A 26812-nucleotide genomic window follows, 5' to 3' on the forward strand; every position below is an offset into this window, starting at 1 on the left:
AATAGCTTTGAGAAAATGTATTTTTTCAGCAAAACTCAGACAGAAATGTTAAGTTTTCAATAAAATTCATTACTCAATTGGTTTGCTGCAACTCAGTAGTAATAACGAACTGTTGCAGCATGAAGAATGATCCTTCATTGTGAGGATATATAGGCAGTTTTGTCATCCAGATATGTGAGCATGACAGGTTAAACCACCTCACTGAATTTCAACGGCATGATCTTTACTGTAAAGTAAGCTTGCTTTTGCATGGGGCCTACTTGATTTGCTGATATCTCCTTCAGAATTAAACACAGATTGGTGTTAAGAGAGAACTATAATTTGATTCACACCGACAGTTTTTTCCAAGGCATCTCTTCAGACTAAAATGACGATTTGCTGGATCTCCATACCTTGTGGCATCCCAAACAAAAAGAAAAAAAAAGACAATCCAGCAAACTTATTAATTAGATATGAACTGTCATATGCCAACAGCTGGTTCTCTCAGCTTTAGGTTAATGCATTACAGAATACTGCATACATTGTCGAACTCTGACTTCAGAATCATTAATTTGGATATTTGAAGGTACTGAAAACGAACAATAGTTTATTCATAATCTTATTTAGTATTTGAGCTACAAATTCTGGATCTAGAATTGTTTAAAAGATCATGGGTATGTGGATTTTTTTTGTTTTGTTTTTACAAGCAATCTTCACAGAATGATTCTGTTTGTAAATATAGAACAAGATGATACATGGAAAATAAAAGATTTAATATAAATCTACCTCTAATACTGCATTCCCTGTCATTACCAGTCGTAAGAGCTCATGAAATAACAGAAAGAGACAAAACAGACCGAATCTCACCACTAGAATTCACCATAAAAACCCCATGTGAAACATAATTCTTACAAAATATCTGAATAGTCCCTTAGAGAATCAAAATCCCCTATGAAAAACATGGTGATGACTAAATTAATGGGCGCAGCATTGTATGTCAAATCAGTGTTTAGAATACACATAATTGTCTCTATTTTAGATCACAATAGAATTATTTTTTAATAAATAAACCTCTTTAAAGACACTTCTTTTAAACAGTAGAATCAGCCTTGTCCTGTTGTCATTTGCAAATTTGTGTGTCCCCCCAACTCATATTTGTGTCTCTTGTACATTGTCCTTAGAGTTCACTCGCATCAGTAATGGATCATGCACAGAGCTGTGTAGTGAGTTTATTGTGTTTACTGTGGTGCTGTGGTTGAACGGAGTTTTATAAGAGTTATAGTGGTTCATATGCTCGTGCTCTATAGCGGGTATGGTCAGGTGACTCTCCACAGCAGTACTTCCTGCGATGTCATCACCTACATTGATGATCTCGATGGTCCTGGTGGGAGCATGGTGATTCTGGTGGTGATGCTGTTTACGCATTTTGTAAAAAATGATTAACATCACTGCCGCCATCAGTGTGATGGCTACAAAGCAACCAATAATAATCTTTGTAGTTTTCATCACCTCATCCAGGCCGGGCATGAGATTCCCTCCTGCATCAGTAATAGCAATAGTGACTGTTTTTTCCGTTGACTTTGCACTGCGAGGAGTCAAGGAGGTTGTCACAAACGTAGTATCCCAGTCACTGAAAGGTGTGGGTCTAAATTTGTCATCTGTCGTGTGTACCTGTACAGATGGTTCCATAGTTTCCACGGTGACAGTTGTAAAATAAGTGAAGGTGCTGTTTTCTGTAGCAGTCACATTTAGTGTAGCTGAAGCTGTCGTGTTCCCTGCAGAATTACTCACCAAACATGTGTACAACCCTGTATCCTGGGCAGTAACATTTGTAAAATTTAACGTGCCATCATTGAGCACAGAAATCCGAACTTTGTAAGCTCCGTGAGTCATTATTGTGCCATTTGGAGTAATCCAGCTCACTGAGGTCATGGAGGTTGATGCTCGACATTTTAATTCCGCAGCCATTCCCTCTGTCAGATTGAGGTCAGTGGGAGCCTCAACTATAACTGGAGCATAACAGTTGAATTTGTTCTGGTCCAGTTCCCCGATATAATTCCCTTTTAAACTTGGGGGTGCATGGCAACGGGCGCAGCATGTTGTGTTGGATGGCACAATCTCCTTCAGCCACCAGCTCAGCCACAAAATGTCACAATTGCAGTTCCATGGGTTGTGATGCAAGTGGACACGTTCCAGGTGGTGAAGTGGGGTGAAGAGGTCATGAGGCAGCAGAGTCAGGTTGTTGTGCGCCAGGTTAAGCTCTATTAGTGACTGAAGGTCATCGAAGGCATTCCTCTCAATCACCTGGATCTGAGCATGCATCATCCATAGTTTCTGCAGGTTTGTCAAACCCTGAAAGGAGCCCGGTCGGATTAGCGAAAGCCGATTCCCTGATAGTTCCAGTTCCTCCAATTTGGTCAGAGGTGTGAGGTTTGGGATTTCCCGAAGATTACACATACCGAGATTCAAATATCTTAAGTTTGACAGACCTTCAAAAGCTCTATCTGAAATGTATTCAAGTCTCTTTAGTTCACCTAAGTCTAACCTCCGAAGGGAAGGAACTCGATTGAAAGCATATGACGGTATGCTTTCAATTGGATTGTTCCTCAGCCACAGTTCCTTCAGTTTGGAGAGGTACTCAAAAGCTCCACTTGGAATGGTGGAAAGACGGTTGTCAAACAGCTCCAGGGTGTTGAGATTGGTTAGGCCATTGAAGGCTCCAACCTCAATTTGTCGGATATGATTCTTACTCAACTGTAGAATCTCTAAGTGCCTTAAATGCTTGAAGCTGTCGGCTTTGATGACTTGGATCCCGTTCTCTTGGAGGTTCAAGTAGCGTGTATTGATGGAGATGCTATCTGGTACTTCCCTCAAGTTTCGCCTTGTGCAGATCACTTTGCTGAACTGGTTACTACAGGAGCAGACAGAAGGACAAGTCTGAGCTCTGACCAAACCGGCCACCACGAGGAGTTGTAGAGCCAACAGCAGCACAAATAAGGGGTCGAGTATGGCCCTGTTAAACTTTGGACCTATCATCATCTGCTGTGGATGCAATGTCATCTTGTTCAACATTCATACTTTATTGGATGTTTGTTTTCTTGAGTTCAATTTATTATTGTAATCTGAGGAAAAATTGAAAAGAAAGGAATTAGTACTCAGAATCAACATATCACTAAATCATTTTGAAATCTCATCTCAGAATGCCATTTTTTTTGTTTGCTGCATTCCCTCTACAATACTTTCACCATAAGCCACTGTGTTCTAATAATACATACACAGCAGCTTTAAGGCCAAATCCAATTGACATCTGAACCACCTCAAACTTCCATAAATACATGAAAAGGGCTTTCAAACAGCCAAAAAGGGACATGACTTGATTAATATGCATTCCTGACAGGCAAGGCACATCCCCAGGAGGCTCAGAAATTAACCATTATTTCCCTTTGCTGAAATACTTATAACAGTTTTCAACATCACATTTACAATCATACAATTTTAATGCACATTGGCAATGTTCTAAGCTTTCAAACTGCATTTGAAAAATGCAGTATCTTTAAAACTAGGAATTACATGGCAAAAATTATTGTACAAACAAATTTAGTATTTGTATCAAACCCCTTAGTCATTTTAAAAAAAGTGACATTAGCCAACTGCAAATAAATACATTTATTGACCAAAGAAATGGGGACAATAACCTAGGATTTTATTTATCTGACCGTGAGGGACAAGCCTGGCTTTCAGTCTAATGAGAATCTAGCTAATGGCGGAGGTTGCAAAAACTGATAAGTCCACAATGACAAGAGGAGGGAGTGATATGAAAGGATAAAGCATGGTGTATAGAAAGCTATATGTATCAGCCTGGGGTAAGGCATGAGAAATCAAATGTCACAAGGTAATTCAGAATGTTGGGGTAAGGTTGAGGGGCTGGTAGCACTAGATGCACCTTTTGCGGGGTTTGGTCAGATTTGGGGGAGGGATGTTAGAGGTCAATGGGGCTTTGTTTGGAGTGGATAAGTGGAATCAGACACCTTGGTGTTCAGGGGATGATAGCATGGCAACTTGGAGGTGGGAACTTAGAGCGCAGGCTTGTGATCGAAACCTGTACATGGTGGGGGAGAAAAAAAATGGAATCTTTGGACATCTCCAAGGTAGGTGAAGGGCTGGGGCACTGTCATTTCAAGGGGGTTCCTTTTGCAGGGACAACTTCCAAATTTAGGTGTCAACTTATTCATCTGAATTCACCAAGTCGTCAGCTGGGCAAAGTTGCTGGGTTCGCTGAGGTGCTAGAAACTTGGCCCTTCAAAGTGAAATTCAATTTGAATAACAATGAGGTTCACAACTCCATCAGCATACTTAGTGATGACTTGGATCTTTGGAAAAGGTTCATGCACTTTCACCCTGTTGCTGCCCAGTTAAAGCTGGAACTGGGCACAGTAGCGATCAGTTTGGTTTGGAAGTCTGATTTGAAAAATTTTAAACACCTGCCTTGATGTTTGCTTGAAGTTCTCCCAATGTGTATGTTAACAGTCCAAACTACAATTTCCAGGCTAAAATAAAGGATCAGTTTTAATATGCAATGTTGTTCTGATGTGAAATAAAACTGCGGTAAATTTTATGATCAACATATTTATTGCATAAAGGTTTTATGATGATTTGCAATTGCTTTATTTCAGGATAAAGACAATCAGAAAAAATATACAGCAAATAACTTCTTTTTAGGTCAAAATGAATTTAAGTGAAGCTGTAGATCATTCAAACTTCAGTACAAACAATTGAGTATGATTGTAAAGTGGTTCTGGTAACATGAATTTTTTGCAAAGTTGTCTCTGACTCTCACAAACACAAAAGTGATGATCCAATTGAAGGATTAAGTCTGGAAGAGTGTTGGGAGACCACATGACAGAAGCTATCAAGTGCACGATTTTGACATTGATTGCCATTTATCCCAGTGGAATCAAAACTGTTTAAAATGTTCACAGTCTCCCCTGACTCTCAACTGCGACCTTCATACATTTTAACAGAATCCTTACTAAAGTTTGAAGGACATCTGCACCCCATCGACACTCTTCAAAACCCTGACTCTGAACACCAAGCCACCCTCTCAGTGGCAAAACTGTGATTTATTAACAGGTTTTTTTTTCACTCGAAATTTCACTAAGCATCAATTTGAGGCACAGCATGTGTAATACATTTGGATTTTAAAAGGCTTTTGTTAAAACTCCTCACTGGAGGTTGGTGATCACAATGAAGACACATGGACTAAGAGATGTACTGGAATGAATTGAGCATTGGCCAATAGCCAGCTAACAGACAGTAGAAATGGGAATAAGTAAATCATTCTTGGCTGACTATGACTCACAGGGTACTGCAAGGGTTGACCTATAATGGCACTGAATTTAGGATAAACCGTACCCGGAGAACTCTGTGTAGTTTATGGTTTGAATTGCCACTCTCCTATCCCCTAAACATCAAGGCCCTGATTCCAATTCCTCACCCCCAACAAACTCCCATTGACCTCTAACTTACCTCCCCAAATCCAAACAATCACGTGGCCCTCTCCTACCCACAGACGCAACCCCCAACCCCAAGCTGACTCCATTCAAAGGCGAATGGGGAAACTGGGCCTGTATTCTCTGGCGTTTCAAAGAATGAGTGACAATATAATTAAAACTTATAAAATGCCTAAAGGGACAGACAAGGTAGATGAAGGTGGCTCACCAGGTTATGGAGCTCAGTACTGGGGACACAATTTCACAATTGTAGAAAGCCACTTAGGCTCAGGCCATGATTTTCTATTTCAGAAGTTTGGGAAATTTGGAACTTTCTACCTCAGACGGCTGTGGAAGCTCAGTCATTGAATATATTTAATGTATGGATTGACAAATTTCGAAATGGCAATGAGATATGGGGACTCCTTGATCAGCCGTGATTGCATTGAATGACACAGCAGCTGGACTGGGCTGCATGGTCTACTGTTGTTCTTATGAACACTTCAAAGCAGATATTTATTAAGCTGTTTATAGTTATTTTATAATAACTGATAAAATAAAGGGTGAAGTTTGTTACCCTCTAACTTTGCAACTTAAATTATTCAAGTAAAATTTTAGCCATGTGGGCAAGCTTTGCACAAAGTGATTGATGTGCTGTTTTCACTCCCTAAACCTGCCTGTCTTATATTCGATCTGATCCAGATGGTGGAATCCTGCAGGCCTGGTTTCACTTCACCACACATTGCCGTTCTCCCTTTGTGTTTGCAACTATATGTGACCCAACTCTTAACCATGTCATTGCAACTGAGTGCTTTTGGAAACTGAATATGTCAGAACTCTCCTGCTGTTTTCTGGTTTGTTGCAACAGGTTTTAACTCCACTTAGCCATATGACAGAATCTGGGAGAAAGTGAGCACTGCAGTTTCTGGAGATCAGAGTCAAAAGGTGTGGCGCTGGATAAGCACAGCAGGTCAGGCAGCATCCGAGGAGCAGGAGTGTTGATGTCTCAAGCATAAGCCCATCATCAGTAATATCGGGGGGGACGGGAATGTTATAGGTTGATGAAGGTGGCGGGGGTGATGGTCGGAGATAGGTCAGAGTGGAGGGTGGAGCAGCAAGGTGAGAAGGAAGATGGACAGGTGGGACAGTTCAAGAGTGTGATGCCAAATTGAAGGGTTGGAGCTGGGATAAGGTGGGGGAAGGGAGATGAGGAAACTGGTGAAATCCACATTGATCCAGTGTGGGTGCAGGGTCGAAGGCGGATGATGAGGCATTCTTCCTCCAGGCGTCGGGTGGTTAGAATTTGACAATGGAAGAGGCTCAGAACTTACATGTCCTTGGCGGAGTGAGAGAGTTAGTTGAAGTGATTGGCCACAGGGTGGAGGGGTTATTTGGTGCATGTGTCCCGAAGATGTTCTCTGAAATGTTCCGCAAGTTGGCCTCCAGTCTCCTCAATGTTCAGGAGACCACATCAAGAGCAACGGACACAGTAGATGAGGTGGATGGATGTGCAGGAAAATCTCTGCTGGATGTGGAAGAAACTATTGGGGCTATGATGGAGGTGAGGTGGGGGGGAGCGGGAAGTATGGGCGCAGATTTTGCACCTGTTGCAGCAGCAAGGGAAGGTGCTGGGAGTGTGGAGGGTGGGTTGGTTGTGGGCAGGGAGTCACAGAGGGAATGGTCTCTGTGGAATGCTGAAAGGAGTGGGGAGGGAAATATATATCTTGTTGTGGGGTCTGACTGTAGGTGGTGGAAATGGCGGAGGATGATGCGCTGTATCTGGAGTTTGGTAGGTGGAAGGAGAGGATTGGTGGGGTGGGGGGGGGGGTTCTGTCCTTCTTGTGGTTGGAGGGATGGGGTTTCAGGAGTGGAGGTGCAGGAAGTGGAGGAGATATGCTGGAGGACATTGTTAACCACGTGAGAGGGGAAATTGCAGTCCTTGAAGTAGGAGGCCATCTGGGATGTTCTGGAGTGGAATTGCTTCTCCTGGGGGTAGATGCGGTGAAGGCAGAGGAATTTGGAGCAAGTGCTAAGAGTTTTTACAGGACGGAGGTAGAGATTTTTTTGTACATCCAAACACCTCATCTACTGTGTCCATTGCTCTCGATGTGGTCTCCTTGACATTGAGGGAACAGGATGCCAACTTGTGGAGCGTTTCAGACAACAACATGTCTGGGACACATGCACCAAATAATTTCTCCACCCTTTGACTGACCAGTCTCAATAACATCTCTGTCAATCTTGTATGTACCCTTTCCAGTTTAATAACTTCCTTCCTTTAGCAGGGTAACCAGAATTGTATGCACTACTCAAAATATGGCCTTACCAATATCCTGTACAGCTATAACATAACATCCCAACTCCTGTACTCAGTGCCCTGACCAATGAAGGCAAGTATGCCAAACACCTTCTTCACCATCCTGTCCACCTGTAACACCACTTTCAAGAAACTCTCTATCTGTGCCCCTCAGTCTCTTTGTTCGACAACACTCCCCAGGGGCCTATCCTTAACTGTGTAAATCCTGTCTTGGTTTGTCGAATGAAAATGCAATATCACGCCTTTACCTAGATTAAACTCCATCTGTTAATCTTCGACCCATTGGCTCTGAAAGCTGAATGTGTCGTATGACTTATATTGGACTGCGCTACTTTATGTCTGCCTGATTTAAACAAAAATGTTGATAACTCTCTTTCTAACGTCTGATGGTCTTGACCCCTTGCTGAAATGATTTTGTATGGTAGACCCGATGATGAGGATTCCATTCATGGAAGTCCAAAATTACACACATACAGGGTGGGCACTAATACATCCAATACAGATTTCAGGAGAAAATTCTTTACCCAGACTAGTTAGAAGGTAGATCTTGCCATCATGTGAAGAGCTGAACAGAATAGCACAGATACCTTTACGGGAAAGCTAGATAGATTTACTCAGGTCAAAGGAGTAAAGAGAATGCAGATAGGTCAGGTTGGACCTGTTGGGCTGAATGGCCTGATTTTTATGTGGTTCCAAAGATATGAGATGTCCTTCTATAACTCACACAAATACAGATATGTTCTTTGTCATGGAGTAGCAGAAGTCTATTCAATGATGTAGATTGTGATCAGAAATTTGTACTTCCAGGGGCAAAGTCTGCCATCGTCTTACCCTCCTCCAGAATTAAGTTCAGGACAGGAAGGCTCATAGTCACCCTTCTGTTCCACTACAGATTGATTGAAGTCTTTAAGTGTTCAATGAAGAATCTATTCAGGGCCTCAACCCTCTGCCACTGGGATTATTCCAGTTGTAGGTGAGCCCATCACCATGTAACATGTCCAACAGGTCATCCTGGGTGGGCTGCTTGTCAGCTGGGGGCAAGCTCAATAAATGGTTGATTGAGGAAACTGTCACCTGTCCTTATCGCTGATGCCTTGCACCAATCCCCATGGTGATTCCCAAACCTAGAAACATTGCTGCTAAATATTACTTCTGGGCCACTGTGATCTGTGAAGCAGTCCATGTTCAAATGCAACAGGATCTGGACACTTGCCAGGCTTGGGTTGATAAGTGACAAGTAACAATAGCACCACACAAATGCCAGGCAATGACCATCTCCAATAACAAACAAACAAACAATCCAACCACATCCCTTTAACATTCAATTTTGTTACCATCACTGAAGACCTCCTGAGAGTTACCATTGACTAGAAACTCAACTGGACTCGTCACATAAATAGTGCAACAACAGCAGATTAGAGGCTATGAATATTGTGACAAGTAACTCACTTCCCAACTCTCCAAATCATGTCCACCATCTACAAGGCACAAGTGTGATGGAATACTCCCCATTTGCCTGGATGTGAGCAGCTCTCACCACACTCAGGAAGGTTGACATCATCGAGGACAAAGCAGTCAACTTGATTGGTACTACATCAACAAACATCCACTCCCTCCACCATCGACGCTCAGTACCAGCAGTGTGTACTGTCGACAAAAATGCACAAAAATGCATCCTTAGGCAGCTCATTCCAAACCCACAACCACTTCTGTCTAGAAGGAGAGGGGCAGCAGACACATGGGAACTCTGCCAACTTCAATTTCCCCTTCAAGCCATTCACCATCCTGACTTGGAAATATATCACCATTCCTTCACTGTTGCTGGGACAAATCCTGCAATTCCCTTCCTAAGGGCATTCTGGGTTAACCCAGAGCAAGTGGACTGCAGCAGTTCAAAAAAAGGCAGCTCACCACCCCCTTTTCAAGGGCAATGTAGGACAGTCAATAGATGCTGTCCAGACAGCGATGCTGACATCCCACAAGATAATGAACAAGAAAGGTTCTGCCTACCCTCCTTTGGGCTGGTGCTGAGTGGAAGAGTTGCTGGCATCACATTTGGCAGCAGCTCCCACTGTGTGCAATTGCCACCATCAACATCTTAATTCCTGTTGAAAGTCCACTTTGGCCTCCCCTTACCTCACTTGGCAAATGCCTGATGAACATATAGCATGGCAGGCTTTCCCTGGAGGTAGGCAGATCTCCCATATGCTCATGGCCCAGCAAATCAGACCCCAATACCTCAACAAGGTTCCACCCATGTTACGTTGACTTTGCACTCTAGAACAGTGGCTTTACATTTGCCAAATAAAACCAACCAAATGTTTTTACTTGTTCTCACAGAAATCACCTCACTATTATTTCTGTATCAAAATGGATTTCTGGAAAGCATTGTATAGCATAAGAGAAAATTGCTTTATAACTAATTTTTAAATAGTCCTTCAAGTTAAACACCATCAGCTGCTTGTCCATGTTTGCTTTCGCTTGGTTTTTTTTCATATTGCAGATGTTTATAATAAAATACCAGAATGATTCAAATCATTTTGGCAGAAGTGAAATTGTGAGCATGCTGAAATAAGTTTCAGAAGTATTAGCAATAATAGGAGCATCAATCCGCATCCATGAACATCAGCTAGCCACAAAACGACACGACCAGCTATCCCTCGTAGCCATACACTCAGACAACCAGGAACATGAATTTGACTGGGAAAACACTACCATCATAGGACAAGCCAGACAGAGAACAGCCAGGGAATTCCTAGAGGCACGGCATTCATCCACAAACTCCATTAACAGACACATGGACCTGGACCCCATATACAAACCACTACAGCTGAAACTGACACCCGGAAGCGGCAAGAACATCCATCAACAGACACATCGACCTGGACCCCACATACAAACTACTACAGCTGAAACTGACACCCGGAAGCGGCAAGAACAAACCACTATAAATACCGGAAGAAACATCACAGCAGCGCTTCACAGGAGGCTCCAATAGCACTGATGATGTTCCCTAGCCAGGGAACGAAACGTTTGCAGCAAAAACTTTGAGCTCGGCGAACAGAACCACAACAACGGACACCCGGGCTACAAATCTTCAACCAGACTTTAAATAATAGGACCAGCTAGACTCAATTATGCAAATTAGTAACAAAAATTAAGGAAATATTGTACAGTATAACAGGGAAGCACAGGATTGTAAATCGAAGCTAATGCAAACTATAAGAAAGCGAGAGGAAAAGAAATAGGGAGATTCTCTCAAGATCCTAAAATTTCCTACATAATGCCACTGTACATACATTATCAGCACAAACAGTATTTCAAGACAAAAATACAATAAAGGTGGAGTGGTGATAGAGAAAGGCAATAACTACGCTGTCATCAGTGTCACTCACACCCTGGGAACAATACATTTTTCAAAAATATTGGTATTAAGATTATCAATAGTTGAACTATACTTGCCTTAATATACTTCCCCATCTTCCCTCCAATAATTGTCCCATGCCTTCCGACAAGTTGGGAATATGAAGCATTGTGAGTGCTAAAATTGAAGTGTTCAATGTAGTCTGGGCAATCACGTCACCAGTTGCTGTGTGAGCTGCCTCTGTAAATTTGTGTAGGGATGTCATGAGGAGTTTTTAACAACTACTGTGACTTGTGTAGTTTGAGCAAAGTTTTTCAAAGCAAGTACTGAACAGCTCTGGTGCTTATTAAAACTTACGCATTATTTTCTTTTCTGAAGCATTGCTGAATAGTCAATCATTTACAAATGGTGAGAGTTTTATTAAATGTGAGGCAGAGCCTATAAAAGAATTGTCAGTTTAATAATAATGTGTTACCTTGGGGAACAGCTGACTGTCAGACAAAAAAAAATTAATTTCAGTGGAGTGGTCTATCTGAAATTTAAATTAGTTTTGTCTGCCCTGGTGAGCTGAAAATACTTCATCAAATGAAACATGTCTTGGAGAGAAAGCTACATGGAGACAGTTAACACGGTCAATGTGACAAAATTCGGAGCAAAAAATTACACTTTCAATGCACTCTCAACTTGCCACTTGCAAACCTTGCAATTAAGTGTTGTACACAATAGAAATGACATTCACATTTTTCAAAATTGGCCGTGATTCACTTAGCAGCTACCGTTCATAATCAAATAAAGAGCGCTCGAGGTTGGAGTCAAAGCGAAAAAATTGTGAGCTATGTTGTCATCAGTGCTGTGCTTAATTGGTATTAAAAAACATCAGGTCAAACTATGAAGCATTCTTTGCTTCAGTATCAGATTTGAGGAATTCAGCAAGATTCCTATCAGTCCAAAGCTTAAACTACATACACTTTGGAAAATGCTTTAACCTAGAACGTGCACAATTTATTCCTTGTACATTATCATTTTTAGTCACCAGTGCATTCACTATAAAGTTCCACCATCTGCTTGAGCCACAGTTGGAGATTGCAATGACCATTATATGAAAGGTAACCCACTTTCTTCTAGCATTTATGGTGCTTCAAGGGATGTGGACAAGTGACACTTTTTCTGTTTTGTTCTGCATTTACCACGGTTAATCTTTACTCTGTTTTTTAATCCCCAACTTAAGATTAACAAAACGTTTCTCCACGTTGAGTTGCTCAAGGTCTTTATATGGTACATCACGTGTCTCCAAAAGTGGCGTAAAAATGTTCTTCTTCTCCTAATCGCTTTGAGATACCGATATCACTCTCCTGAAAACAAAAGTGTTCATAACAACTGATCCTATTATGATGATAGACAGAATTCAATTCCATTGAAAAACTACAGCCCAGCTCGACAAAAATATCAAGTTGCACAGTGAAGCCATTAACATTTTGATGCCAGTAAAGAGAAAGTTATTGACCCAACAAAGCTCTTGAGGGACAACAGATATTGGTGCAACAGCCTTGAAATAACTTGGCAAATCACTACGCTAGAAATAGCATTTGTTGATCTTTCAAGAAAAGTACTAAATAAAGGAAGTCCCCAGGTTACGAACAAATTCTGTTTTCTCCACTGTTCTTAAGCTGAATGTGTGTGTAAGTCAGACTAATTAGTCCGCCCATTCTTTCGAACGAAACATCGCATGTAACTTGGATTTTAAAAAATAAGGTTTAAAAATGAGAAGCTGGAGGTCAGTTCGTAAGTACGGGATGTTCATAAGTCAGGCATTCATAACCCTGGAACTTCCTGTAGATCATAAGATACTTGTCTTTCTGCCTTGTCTTTACGTTGTGGCAGAGTTATGGCAATTACCTGATTACCCAAACTTTGTATGAAGAATGTTTCTTTCTCATTGCAAAAATTTCATGCTACCAGAATCTCCCAGTAGGAATCTGAGAGATTGGGCAGATTGCATGGAAAAACTGACAGCACACAAGGCCATTCAGCCCCTTAGGGCAGCACTAACTCTTTGAAAGAACAATCATGTCACACCTATGTTAAATCTGTAACCAGGTAAGTTGCTCAACCTCAAGTACATTTCGATTCAGATTTGGAATTATTTGTGCAATTATTTGACAACATGGGAAAGACAGAGCCTTCTGTATGCTGTCAACTCAGTGTGTTGCGTTTGTTATGGGTCAGGCCTGACCCTCAAAACATTCTTAAGCAGGTATCAAAACATTCTTAAGCACGTAGCCCAGACTGTAATTTTGCTATTTGTTTAGATAAGTGTATAGTGGATATTCCCGGAGTGAATTAACTGATTCGACTGCTAAGTTTTAAACAAACAATTTATTTACAAAATTACAGAATGAAACACAAAGAACAGAAAATAGAATACCGGATAACTTATCATATCCAAAACCTGACAGACCATCCTGACTTAATGATGCTGTTCCGAAAATACTTGCAACAGCAGAGAGAGAAAGAGAGAGAGAGAGACAGAGAGAGACAGACAGGAGATATTGATATTATCTGGCTGTACGTAGTCTTTCTTCACACCCACTGCTGCTGAACTGAACTAAAAACTCTAAATTAAACAAAGGCTTGCTACACAGCCAGTTAGCCACTCCCCTTTGATTATACCTTTTTATAAGGCATGAAGGCCTTAGGCCGGAGGCGTTATCTGTTCGGGGTAAATAAAATGGGCCCCAATAAATCTTTCTAACCCAGCCAAGTTGCAACCTGGCCAATTACCCCACCTCTGGAAAAAAAAACTAAAAGGCAATAGTAGCTCTGTAAAAACACCAGCATTGTGGCACATTTGAGATGGGGAGGGAGGGCTTGGGTGGATTTCTCACTTCTCCATGGAAGTAAGTTCAGTCATAAACCTGTATGTTTAAAAGAAGTCCATCCTACAGATCCACCATTTAACAGGTGAGCTAAAGTATCAACCAGCATGTTTGCAAGAGGCAAAATTTCCACTGCTGTTGTTTGAGGTCAGACCTACAATGGTGGTGCCATCAGCAATCTTATAAATGGAGTTTATCATGCCCCTGTGATTACAGCAACCCAACACAACCTGATTGCTGATTCACAGGCTGCAAAGACCATGCGTCACTAATGCATCTATCGAAGCGCAGGTTTGGAGCTCCACCTCTGCCACGCCCAATGCTTAAGTGCACGTGCATGACTGAGCATGTGCAATCAGCAGCCATCTTTGACCACAAGCTTGGTGTTTGCAGTGCACAACTCTGAACTAAAAATGGGAAAATCACGGTCATTGTCTCTCTATTTGGAATATCAAGATGACACTTTGATTCCCTGGTTACGTCCACCATATGATATGATGGACTGAATGTTGTGATATGTTTGTATTTCATCTGAGCAACATTACAACTGCTCGTTTATCTGTCAAGCAAGACAAAAGAGTCTATTTTACAATTGGCAATTGCTCCTTCCATCACTGGGCCCCAGTCACAATTTATAACTAAATAAAATTCTAAAAGTTAGTGGGTGAAATGCTGAAGAATCAGGACAAGTAAGGCAGGGCCAATGGAATTTTGGACAATCTCAGAAGGTAGATAATGGGAGGCTTATCAGGGGTGCATTGAAATGGTCGACTTGATGATTACCAGAGGTATGGATTAGGTTTCAGCCAAGATGGGACAGTATCAATCAACGGTGCAAAGGGTTTAGCTAGTTTTAATTATGCAGCTGAAACCATACTTTTCAAAGTCAAATATGTAATGAAATTTGTGAACTGCTGTTATAGCCTCAGACAGTGTCAGGGAAAAAATATAGAATCAGTACTCAAAAGGAGTTTGCTCAGAGAACCACAGACACTTGCTTTAATCCTCTCAGTATTTATTTAGTGATGTTTTTGCTTAATCCACCCAAAATGGAAAACAAGCAGTTTATAATTTAGGGACAGTGCCAAGACTAGGACCCGAGATCACTACCTCAGCGTGAAGGGATGACCCATTATAACTGGATGAGGAGGAATTTCTTCAGAGGGTAGGGAATCTCCGGAACTCACTGCCACAGAAGGCTGTGGAGAGCAGGTCATTGAGTGTATGTAAGACAGAGATAGACAAGTTCTGGGTTAGTAAGGGGATCAAACATACAAGGATAAGACAGGAGAATGGGGTTGAACATGTGCCAGGAGAACTGGTATAGCTGGGAGGGCATTGGAATACATATGGCATTCACACATCATGGTAATGTCATGTATGGTACAATCAGAGAATCAGAAATGCATGTAATATGGTTTATACAGTGGTAATGGGCAACTTTAATTTATATGTTGACTGAGGAAACCAAATCTGTATTAATGTTGTGGAAGATTAATTTTCTGTGTGTATGAAATGGGCTTTTGGCACAATATGATGAAAGACTAACTAGGGATCATTCTGTTTTAGATGCAGCGTCATGGAATGAGAGGGGGTTATTAATAGCTTGCTGCTGGCATGATTTTGGGAAATAGTGACCATAATATGATAAATCTCTTTAAATTTGAATGAAGTTGATTGTGAGTGACTTTTTTTCAAACGATTGCAGTCCATATGATGTTGCTGTTCGGAAGTGGGCTCAGGGATTTTCACACAAATAAAGCCTTCCTGCAGCTATTTCATACAACTCTATGCTGTTACATCATTTTGGAGTGCAGTTATGGCTGTGGATATTTTGATGAAGAGTTACAATAAATTATTACTCTTTGGTAAGATGAGTTTTAATGTAGTTTTAAATGGATCTTGTTTTGCAGTTCTGTGAAGGTGACCTCTTTTAAGTCAGAAACACATTTCTTAGCCATAGGTCAAAACACGTCAAGAAATCATGTGACTAGACAAGCTGCCTGTTCTAGGAGTGCTGCATGGCAATTGTTTGAGCTCTTACTAACTTGAGTACTTATGACAGAGAGAGAGAGAGAGAGCAAGAGAAAGAGACAGAGAAATAGGAAAGTGCCACAAGTAAGCCTGGTTCAGAAAAGGAGCTGTAGATGCACTGTTTAGCAGCCTGAGTGTAGTCAAAGTAACTGGAAAGCATTCTTTTTTAAAACTTAGACTTCAATAAGAAAAGCCAATGAATTAGCCCATACTTGTGTATTTCTGGGAGAGACATGAGAATCGCATCTGATGGATTTGCAGAATGTCTGCAACCTCAGCAGTTGAATATGAAATTTAAAGTTGTTTTTTAGATTAGATTACTTACAGTGTGGAAACAGGCCCTTCAGCCCAACAAATCCACACCAATCCGCCGAAGAGCGACCCACCCAGACCCATTCCCCTACACCTAACACTACGAGCAATTTAGCATGGCCAATTCACCTAACCTGCACATTTGTGGACTGTGGGAGGAGACCGGAGCACCCGGAGCAAACCCACGCAGACACGGGGAGAATGTGCAAACTCCACACAGTCAGTCACCTGAGCCAGGAATTGAACTCTGATGCTATCAGGCAGCAGTGCTAACCACTGTGCCACTGTGCTGCCCTAAAGTGAAGATAGAAATTCTACATCACTGGGCTTGGGTGTCCATGAAGGGTATTGCTGGTGAAAGAGAGTTGAATACTGCTTTTTGCTGTGGATGAAGAAATCTTCCCTAACTTTCTTATATATATATATACATATTTCTTCTTCTATTCATATCATAAACATATGTTCTTTTGTTGGAAGTGTACTGATAGCCTCATATGAATATTTTTAGTGCCTGACCACACAGCAATTAAAAATAAAACTTTATGGTCTTAAAGCCAGGTTTCACCCTGGGAGTTCACTTGCCCAGTATTACCACCAGCTGGAATCATGACAGTCTGGAGTTATCTTCAGTGAGATTTTCACTGGACTTGTAATCATGAGGCCTGGGAACAATTCAAATAGTATGACAACTGTGTGTGCAACCTAATTTCATCATTCAAGAATTAAAAGTGAGTCACAGTAAATGGCCCTGTAATGATTGTAATAAAAGTCCATCTGCTTCTGTTGTGTCATTGAGGGAGAGAAACCTGTCATCCTTACCTGATTTTGGTCACATAAAACTTTAGATCCACAGTAATGTGGTTGACTCTTAACTGCTCCCTGATAGAGACCTGCTGGCCATTCTACTGTAAAAAATTGCAATGAAATCTGAAAGGAATGGAACTGGATGGATGATGTGACATTAGGGTAGGCATTGAAAACGGTAATTGCAGCCCAGCCGTGCCAACCATTTCAAACTTCTCCTTCACAATAGCTGGGGAACTGTCCCACTGGAGGGACAGCCATCCCATAGACTCATCAAGCAATAGCAATAGTGTTACTCCCAGTATCATTACTTTGACTGTCAGAAGTGAAGATGACACAAATTCACCAGGAAAATATTCCATATCCAGCATTGCATGCCCAAGCATAACCTTTGAACCATTTGATAGATTCATGGCAATTAAACACTACTTTCATCAAGATTCAGAGATTTCATTCTCATTGCTTTCAATTGGAATGATAAAACAGCATACAATGAAAAAGAAAATTGAAAATAAAGATTGCTAATCCTAATTTAACTAAGGTAGTATAAAATCCTGTAATCAGCCCCATCCCATCTCTCCTGCTTTTGTTTGACCAAAGATATATTCCAGTAAAAGTGACAGTTAAACAGAATCACAAACCAGGGCTAAAGCAATCCTTCTAAAAGTGCAGGGGAATCCAAAATGGTCAGATGTTAATAAAAAAATTTAATGGTTTTTAAATGTTATTCAATCTCCTTGACATAGTTATATTCAAGTATAATCAGACTGGCACAGTCAATAGTATTATCACCAGAGTCAGAGGTTATAGGCTCAACCTTCACTCACTCATTTTTCAAGATGTGAAGGTGCCGGTGTTGGGCTGAGATGGACAAAGTTTAAAATCACGCAACACCAAGTTATAGTCCAAAAGGTTTATTTGGAAGCACTAGCTTTCAGAGCGCTGTTCCCTCATCAGGTAGCTGGTGAACAGGATCATAGGACACAGAATTTATAGTAAAAGATCAAAGTGTCATACAACTGATGCAATGTATTGGACAAACTTAGATTGCTCTTAAGTCTTTAAACACTTAGAACAGGTTGCAGGTTTTGAATCATTAATATGTAAACCCCAGAACTTCTTTCAATTCACATTCCTGAGATAACTTAAGGTTTTATAACAAAAGGTGACATCTCAGCTCAGACAATGCATTAATGGTGTGAGGTTAGATTCTGGCTGTATCCCAATCTTGAGTCAGACTGGTTCTATTTTCAATTTAGGAATTTACAAAATGTCACATGGAGTGACTGCCTGCAGATTGTGTGCTTTTTGAGCAAAATAGAATGTATCTGCAAATACAAATCTGCGAATGCAAATTCACCCCATAGACTTATATATGTGTGTCTGTGTGTGTGTGAGGGAGAGAGGTTGAGAATGTATGTGTGTTTGTGTGAGAGAGAGAGAATGTGTGTGTGTGAGAGAGAGAGAGAGGCCGGGGGGAGGTAGTGATGGTGTGAGTATGGGCGCATGCACAAGTGTAATGGAATATATGTCTGTGAGAGGATGTGCATGTGAGAGAGAGTGTGGATGTGTGTGTGTGGCTGTGTGAGAGTGTGTGTGTATAATGTTCTGGGGTCACCTGGAATATGACATGAACCCAAGATCCCAGTTGAAGCCATCCTCATAGGTACTGAACTTGAACTGTTATTCAAGATAATACTACAGTTTAGTACTGAGGCAAATCTGCAATGGTTTTGTTTTATATTTCAAATTTGTATGAAACAGAGATTATTCTAGATGTTCAGGTGGATTAAAGATTTGACGGCGCTCGATGAATTATGGAATTCTCCAAGCCAACTTAATTACCCAACATACATCACCAGTCATCAGTTGCTGGGATCTTGCTATTCTGTATTCCATAATAGCAGTATTTCAAAACCCATTCCCATTCAGGCCTAAATGGCCAACCCAATGTCATTTCCTGTATAAATGCACTTTTATATTTCTTACTCTGCACTATATATACAAAAACATAGATTTGCAATACACTACAGACAAAACCATCAGGCACTCTAACACAGAGTAAGTCCCTTCGGCCATTGAGTTTTCATTATCAAGATTGGAATTCAACAGGGAAAAAAAAATCCCAATGAATGACTAGAATGTGGAACTAGCTATTAAAAAGAAGAGCTTGATAAAAGTAACAGAGATACATATAAGGAGAAGTTGGATAAACACAGGAAGGAGGAAGGAATAGAAGATTAGGCTGGATAAAGAGAGTATGTTGGAGAACCATGAGGAGCACAAACACTAGCATCGACTGGATGTCTTGAAACGGTTATAGGTGGATAAATCACCAGGACCTGATCAGGTGTACCCAAGAACACTGTGGGAAGCTAGAGAGTGATTGCTGGGCCTCTTGCTGAGATATTTGTATCATTGATATTCACAGGGGAGGGGCTGGAAGATTGGTGGTTGGCAAACGTAGTGTCACTGTTTAAGAAGGGTGGTAAGGACAAGCCAGGGTACTATAGACCAGTGAACCTGATGTCGGTGGTGGGCAAGTTGTTAGAGGGAATCCTAAGGGACAGGATGTATTTGGAAAGGCAAAGACTGATTAGGGATAGTCAACATGGCTTTGTGCGTGGGAAATCATGTCTCACAAACTTGATTGAGTTTTTTGAAGTAGTAACAAAGAGGATTGATGAGGGTAGAGCGGTAGATGTGATTTATATAGACTTCAGTAAGGCGGTCGACAAGGTTCCCCATGGGAGACTGATTATACAGGGAGAACTAGCCATTTGGATACAGAACTGGCTCAAAGGTAGAAGACAGAGGGTGGTGGTGGAGGGTTGTTTTTCAGACTGGAGGCCTGTGACCAGTGGAGTAGCACAAGGATCGGTGCTGGGTCCTCTACTTTTTGTCATTTACATAAATGATTTGGATACAGGCATAACAGGTAGTGTTAGTAAGTTTGCAAATGACACCAAAATTGGAGATGTAGTGGACAGCGAAGAGGGTTACCTGAGATTACAACAGGATCTTGACCAGATGGGCCAATGGGTTGAGAAGTGGCAGATGGAGTTTAATTCAGATGAACGTGAGGTGCTGCATTTTGGGAACGCAAATCTTAGCAGGACTTATACACTTAATGGTAAGGTCCTAGGGAGTGTTGCTGAACAAAGAGACCTTGGGGTGCAGGTTCATAGATCCTTGAAAGTGGAGTTGCAGGTAGATAGGATAGTGAAGAAGGTGTTTGGTATGCTTTCCTTTATTGGTCAGAGTATTGAGTACAAGAGTTGCGAGATCATGTTGTGGCTGTACAGGACATTGGTTAGGCCACTGTTGGAATATTGCATGCAATTCTGGTCTCCTTCCCATCAGAAAAATGTGAAACTTGAAAGGGTTCAGAAAAGATTGACAAGGATATTGCCATTTGAGTAATAGGGAGAGGCTGTACAGGCTAGGGCTGTTTTCCCTGGAGTGTCCGAGGCTGAGGGGTAGCCTTATAGTGGTTTACAAAGTTATGAGGGGCATGGATAGCAAAGTCTTTTCCCTGGGGTCAGGGAGTCCAGACCTAGAGACGTAGGTTTAGGGTGAGAGGAGAAATGTATAAAAGAGACCTAAGGGTAACTTTTGCACACAGAGGATGGTACATGTATGGAATGAACTGCCAGAGGAAGTGGCGGAGGCTGGTACAACTGCGACATTTAAAAGGCATTTGGATGGGTATATAAATAGGAAAGGTTTGGAGGGATATGGGCTGGGTGCTGGGAGGTGGGACTAGATTGGGTTAGGATAACTGGTTGACATGGACGGGTTGGACCGAAGGGTCTGTTTCCATGCTGTACCTCTCCATGACTCTATGACCACCTGCACCAAATTGCCTGTTACAATTCTCTACATTTCAAGTAATTATACATAATTCTGAAGTCTGCACATTTCACAGAGGCTACTTCACATAAACTTTCAATAAATTTTCTCAGTTTCCTCATACCACTTCAGCTGCATTAACTTTAATGGCAGCTGGGGTTTTCTTATGAAAACTACTCACAATTACAATTTAACTTCAGGAAGAAGAAATACTATGAGCCAAAATAAACGTAGCCCTAGATTCAAAATCATCGCATTGGAGGCACCACAGTGAGATAGATCACAATTTCTCCCTGGATCCACTGAGCTACTGTCATTTCAGTTGGTCTATTGTAAAGTTCAATAAACCCATGGGACCGTGATATTTATACTGCGAAGGGTTTATTTTTATCACTGCTGCGAGCAGGAATGATAACAGTGAAAGCAGACATAGGCACAGGTAGTTAGGGAGATACGTGGCCAACATGTTTCCACCTCAACAATTATACTTGCCCAAAATAACAAGTCAGAACACTGTCCATCTCAGAGGATCTGAGAACCTGATTTAAATGGGACAGTCACAACTCAATAACATAATCTAATCATGCATGTCACTTTTACAGTAAGCCTGAACTAAGCTTACAAAAGTTGCACAAATAATAGAAATAGGAGTGAATCAACATCATTTTTCTCATCCATTTTGTCCTATAGGTCGTGTTTCATTGCATAGTGGGTGTGTAATTTGTTAAATTGAATTTTAAACTGTTAACCTGTGACCCAGCACTGATCCTTGATATCCTCACTGTCAATTTTCTCTTTCTTTTCTTTATTCTGGGATGTGGTGTCCAGCATTTGTTTCTTATTCCTAACTATCCTTGAATTAAGTGGCTTAAGAGGCCATTTCAGAGTCAACTGCAATGCTATGGGTCTGGATTCACATGGAAGCCAGAACGTGCAAAGGCAGCAGATTTCATTCCCTGTAGGACGTTGGTAAACCAGAACAATGATAGATTCATGGTTTGATTATTGACACTTGTATTCGTTTCCAGATTTATTAATTGGATTTGAATTCCATCAGTTGCTGTGGTGGGATCTAAAACACTGTCCCCATCAAAATCAGAGTAATGATGAGATGCTTGAGGTGAGACAGAGCAGCCAGTTAGAGATATAGTCTTGTAAAATGAGTTGTGAGGATGTGAATGCTATCAAAAAAGCTGAGCATCTTGAAGACTTCAAAAATTAAGTGTCTTCTGTTGCAACATGATGATGTCACTGACTGGACCTGTATTTACTGTCTTTTCTTAATTGCCCTTGAGCTGATGGGGGTGAGCCATCTTCTCAAATTTTTACAGTCGAGGCAAACCTACAATTCTGTACTGAAAAAAATCGAGGGTTTTAACCCAGTCACAATGAAGGAATGGTAATGTGATTTCCAGTCAGGATTGGTGTGTTGCTTTGAGCGAATCTTAGAGCTACAGTTTTCTCAAGCATCTGCTGCCCTTCTTCGAACTGGGAGAATCATAGGTTTGCAATGTGCTGCTGGATTTGCAATGTGCTGCTGGATAAGCCATGGCAGGTTACAAAATCATGAGACATAGGAATAGAAGTAGGCTATTCAGCCCTTTAAGCCTGATCTACCATTCAAAGAGATCATAGTTGATTTGATAATCCTGCATTTTTCCCATAACCCTTGGTAAAGGCAAAGAGGTCCAGCAGGACCATAAGGCTGCTCTCTCAATACAGAAGTATGATCTGTGATGGTCTGTGAAGGAAGAGGTTGAGAAGGAGAGTCCTAAATGGTAACCTCAGCCAGTGCAAGAATTGAAATCTCGCACAAAGTTGGATCCTAGAGTGAGCAGAAACACTGACACTCCTGTTTATATCTGTCAGCCAGGGTTCAGGGAACTCATATTCTATGAGGAACACTTGGCTGACCCCAGTAATTACAGTTTCTTTAGACACCAAATATCAACCTGACCACCCACTAATGTTGACTTCGATCCGCATGAGAAGTAACTTCCGCTGGTTTCAGATGGGAGGTGGTGTCTGGGCAAGGAGTGAGGTCCAAGATTAATATGAGCTGAACCTCACAATATGCATAGCTGGGTGGATCTCTGTCACCTCAGATCACTGTCATCCCTTCCCCGATGACTTCCACATTTAGTTCAAACTGACTCAATTGTTTTTTGTCTTCAGTCCATAGACAGTCAGTTCATCTATAACACAATGGTTATGTTCTTGTGCAATCTTGCGTTATAGAAAAATAGCACTTTAGAATGAGCATCGAAAATGTTGATGTAATTGTATTCCAGCCAACACACATTATAAAGTTCCCCACTTTAGAAACAGTGTTCCCAATAAGTCAGTCGTGTTCTAATGAATTCGCATTGACAAAACGCACGTTATACCACAATGACTTGTACATTGTATATAAAGCTGCCTCTGAATTAATCCCACTGGAAAGAAAAGTTTATGCACTGAACAGTTCCATATATATTCAAATTATCCTTTATTTATAAACAAAAAGTCAACAGTTCACAAGTTAAGAGTTGGGAATCCCCTTGGATTAATCAGCTATACTTATTATAGTTTATGAGACAGAAAAGTAGGTCCATATTCAGTGAAAGCAATTCACTGAATAGTAACACTACAGAATCAGCAAAACTTAGTAAATAGAACACTAAAGAATGACTGCGGATGAGAGAAATCCCTGTATGGTATGGCAATAACTAATGCAGTTTTCAGTAAAAATCTCTAACAGGCCCCCTTGCTACAATTCTACATTTCATGTGTAATTTGTTATGAAAACATATGGAGCAGTTTTCCAAAGTGCATTAGTACAATAAGCAAAGTACAATATTAAAAACCAATATGTCAGTTTGAGAATGTGAATTCAGATATTCTTAAACAAACCTGGAAACGAGAAGCTTCTGTTTTTAAAAACCTTGAGACTGCTGAATTGTTGTAAAGATCCAACTGATTAACTGATGTCTTTTGAGGAAGGTAACGGGCTACTCATATGTGGCCAGGCCCAAGTGTTCACCTTTAGAACTAGCCTGGCAAGCCAAAAATTAATTTGTATCAAAAATACTTTTGCAGTGATTTTGAAAGAATGACCACCATCACCACCTACTCGAGGCAACCAGCGATGAGTAATCAATTCCACCCACATCTTGCGAATGAATTAAAAATAATTTGTGTTTTGACAGCCTGAAAAGATGAAAGGCAAATTTGATTTAATATATATTCTCTGCACTACTAACACAGCCTGGACTTGTAACAGTGAGGTGTGGACAACAGTGTAAAAATACTGCAAACGCTGACTCCATAAATTCCTTGACTTTTATATGGATAAACCTGACTCCACATAAGAGCCACTCGCAAACTTGAAATAGATTCTTTTGACTTGCAGTCACAATTAACTCACTCTGAATTAAATACAAACACCATATGAAATATTGCCAGGTTGCTAGCATTGTCAGAGTGCAAACTGCAAAGCTGCAACTTGTCCTCATCGAAAATTCAAGCAGAATTTTCTAATTCCAGCTATTCTAGGACTTGGAGTGCTGTAAAGTCATGGTTGCATTCCTGAAAATATTCCTGGATTGGGAAGAAGCCACATCTCGGAGGCCAGGGAGAAGGAAAGGCCAGAAAGCATGGTGATGCTTCTTGAATTTTCAAACAAATATGAATGAAGCACCATCTGGAGCAAGTGCTTAGAGAGCTTAATAAGGATCAATGTTCATGAAATGATCTTCCTGCTGAATGAACATGGTGAACTCTCATTTAGCATTGCTCTGTTTAACATTGTTACTGGTGCAAACCAAATGACATCAAGAAAACAGGAATCAAAGAGGAAAAACTCTCCCCTGGTTGGAGTCATACCTGACAAATAGAAAGAAGTCTGTATTTGCTGGAGGTCAGTCATCTCATTCCAGCGCATCGCTGCAGGAGTCGCTCAGGATAGTGCCCTTGGCCCAACCATCTGCAGCTACTTCATGAATGAACTTCCCTCCATTATAAAGTCAGAAATGGGGATGTTTGCTGATGACTGCACAATGTTCAGCACCATTTGTAACTCCTCAGATACTGAAGCAGTCCATATTTAAATGGAAAAAGACGTGGACAATATCCAGGCTTCTGCTGACAAGTGGCATGTAAAAGCCAGACAATGACCATCGCCAATAAGAGACTGTCTAACCACTGTCTCTGCACATTACCATGACTGGATCTTCCATTATTAACATCGTGGGGGTTACCATTGACAAGAAGCTCAGCTGAACTCACTGTATAAATACAGTGGCTACAAGAGCAGGCTAGAAGCTAGGAATAATACAATTAATAATTCATCTCCTGACTCTCCAGAGCCTGGTCACCATTTACAAAGCACCAGTCAGGATTGTGAATGTAATATTCTCCAATGACCTGAATGAGTACAGTTCCAAAAATACTCAGGAAGCTTCACACCATCCAGGACAAAGCAACCCATTTGATTGGCACTGCATCAGCAAATATCTACTTCATCCACCACAAAGCTCAGCAGCAGCAGGGTATTCAATCGATAGATAACACAGCAAAAACTTACCCAAAATTCTTAGACCGTGCCTTCCAAATCAATGTACACTTCCATCTAGAAGGACCAAGGCAGCAGACACATGGCAACACCAGCAACTGCAAGTTTTTCTTCAAGAGGCACACCATCCTGACTTGGAAATATACTGCCATTCCTTCAGTGATATTGGGTCAAAATCCTGGAGTTCACTCCCTGAAGACACCGTGGGTCTACCAACAGTTCACAAACTGGAGAAGTTCACCACTACCTTCTCGAGAATAACTGGGGAAGAGCAATAAATGCTGGCCAGTCAATGACGCCTACACTTCATAACAGAGCAATAAAAAAATCCTGATTCCTGCCTTTCCTCTTTCCTGACCTCTGAGGTGAGGTCTCTTCCCAATCCAGGAATATTTTCAGGAATGCAAACTCAGCATTAAGCGAGGACCTACTGTATTACAAATTCAGCAGTGGCTGGAGCTGCAGAGTCCTATTTCTTTTTTGGTTATCGCTCAGCAGTCTGCACTCTCTCCAGCTATATTGCCAGTCCAGCAATATTTCACACCATGGGAACACATTTGTACCAACCTTACTGTTATGACACATCACTCGAATGCAAGTTTGAATAATTGCACTACAACTCTTTGCAGCATTTAAAAATATTCTGAATGAATGAAGACACAATCCATTCTAATTTAATGAGCAGTTACTGCTTTTTTATTATCAGGAAGACCATTTCAGAAACACTGGTCCATCATAAGCTGTGCAAGCATTTACCTTCATTGACTTCTGCACAATTCATGTTGCAGCTCAACGCAATATTTCAGAAAAAAAAGTCTTCAGAATGAATGAAGACAGAATCTACACTAATTTGGAAAAATAATCAGTGCTTATATCACTCATTGATATTGCACAATTAAATATTCAAATGAGCAAAATTCCTGGACAATTAAGAAGTACCTGATTTTTAAAAAAAAACTCAACAATCACTATCTTGACAGAGTTATGCAGAAGATAACTGTTCTGAAAGGTTGAAGAAAGGCGAGACAAGTTAGGGCTGTATCCTCTAGAGTTTAGAAGAGTCAGAAATAGCTTAATTGAAACATGTAGGATCTTGCAGGAACTTGACTAGCCGGACGCTGAAAGGACATTTCGTGTTGTGGAAGAATCTAAAATCAAGGGTCAGTGTTCAAAATAAGGGGTCACCAATTTACGACAGAGATGAGGATACATTTTCTCTCTCAGATGGCTGAG

At 41.0% G+C, this 26812-nt stretch overlaps 1 protein-coding gene across 1 annotated transcript in view; it reads right to left on the minus strand.

The window, feature by feature from the left end:
• Window positions 1–946: 946 nt before the first annotated feature.
• Window positions 947–26812, minus strand: part of lrrc4ca (leucine rich repeat containing 4C, genome duplicate a) — a 104571-nt gene continuing 78705 nt past the window's right edge. The window contains exon 2 of the mRNA XM_060838590.1: window positions 947–3101. Coding sequence (XP_060694573.1) covers window positions 1129–3051 — 1923 coding nt within the window. The 5' untranslated portion in view covers window positions 3052–3101 and the 3' untranslated portion in view covers window positions 947–1128. The remainder of the gene's footprint in view (window positions 3102–26812) is intronic.

This window comes from Hemiscyllium ocellatum, chromosome 18 (assembly GCF_020745735.1).
Source record: "Hemiscyllium ocellatum isolate sHemOce1 chromosome 18, sHemOce1.pat.X.cur, whole genome shotgun sequence".
Taxonomy (NCBI): Eukaryota; Metazoa; Chordata; class Chondrichthyes; order Orectolobiformes; family Hemiscylliidae; genus Hemiscyllium; species Hemiscyllium ocellatum.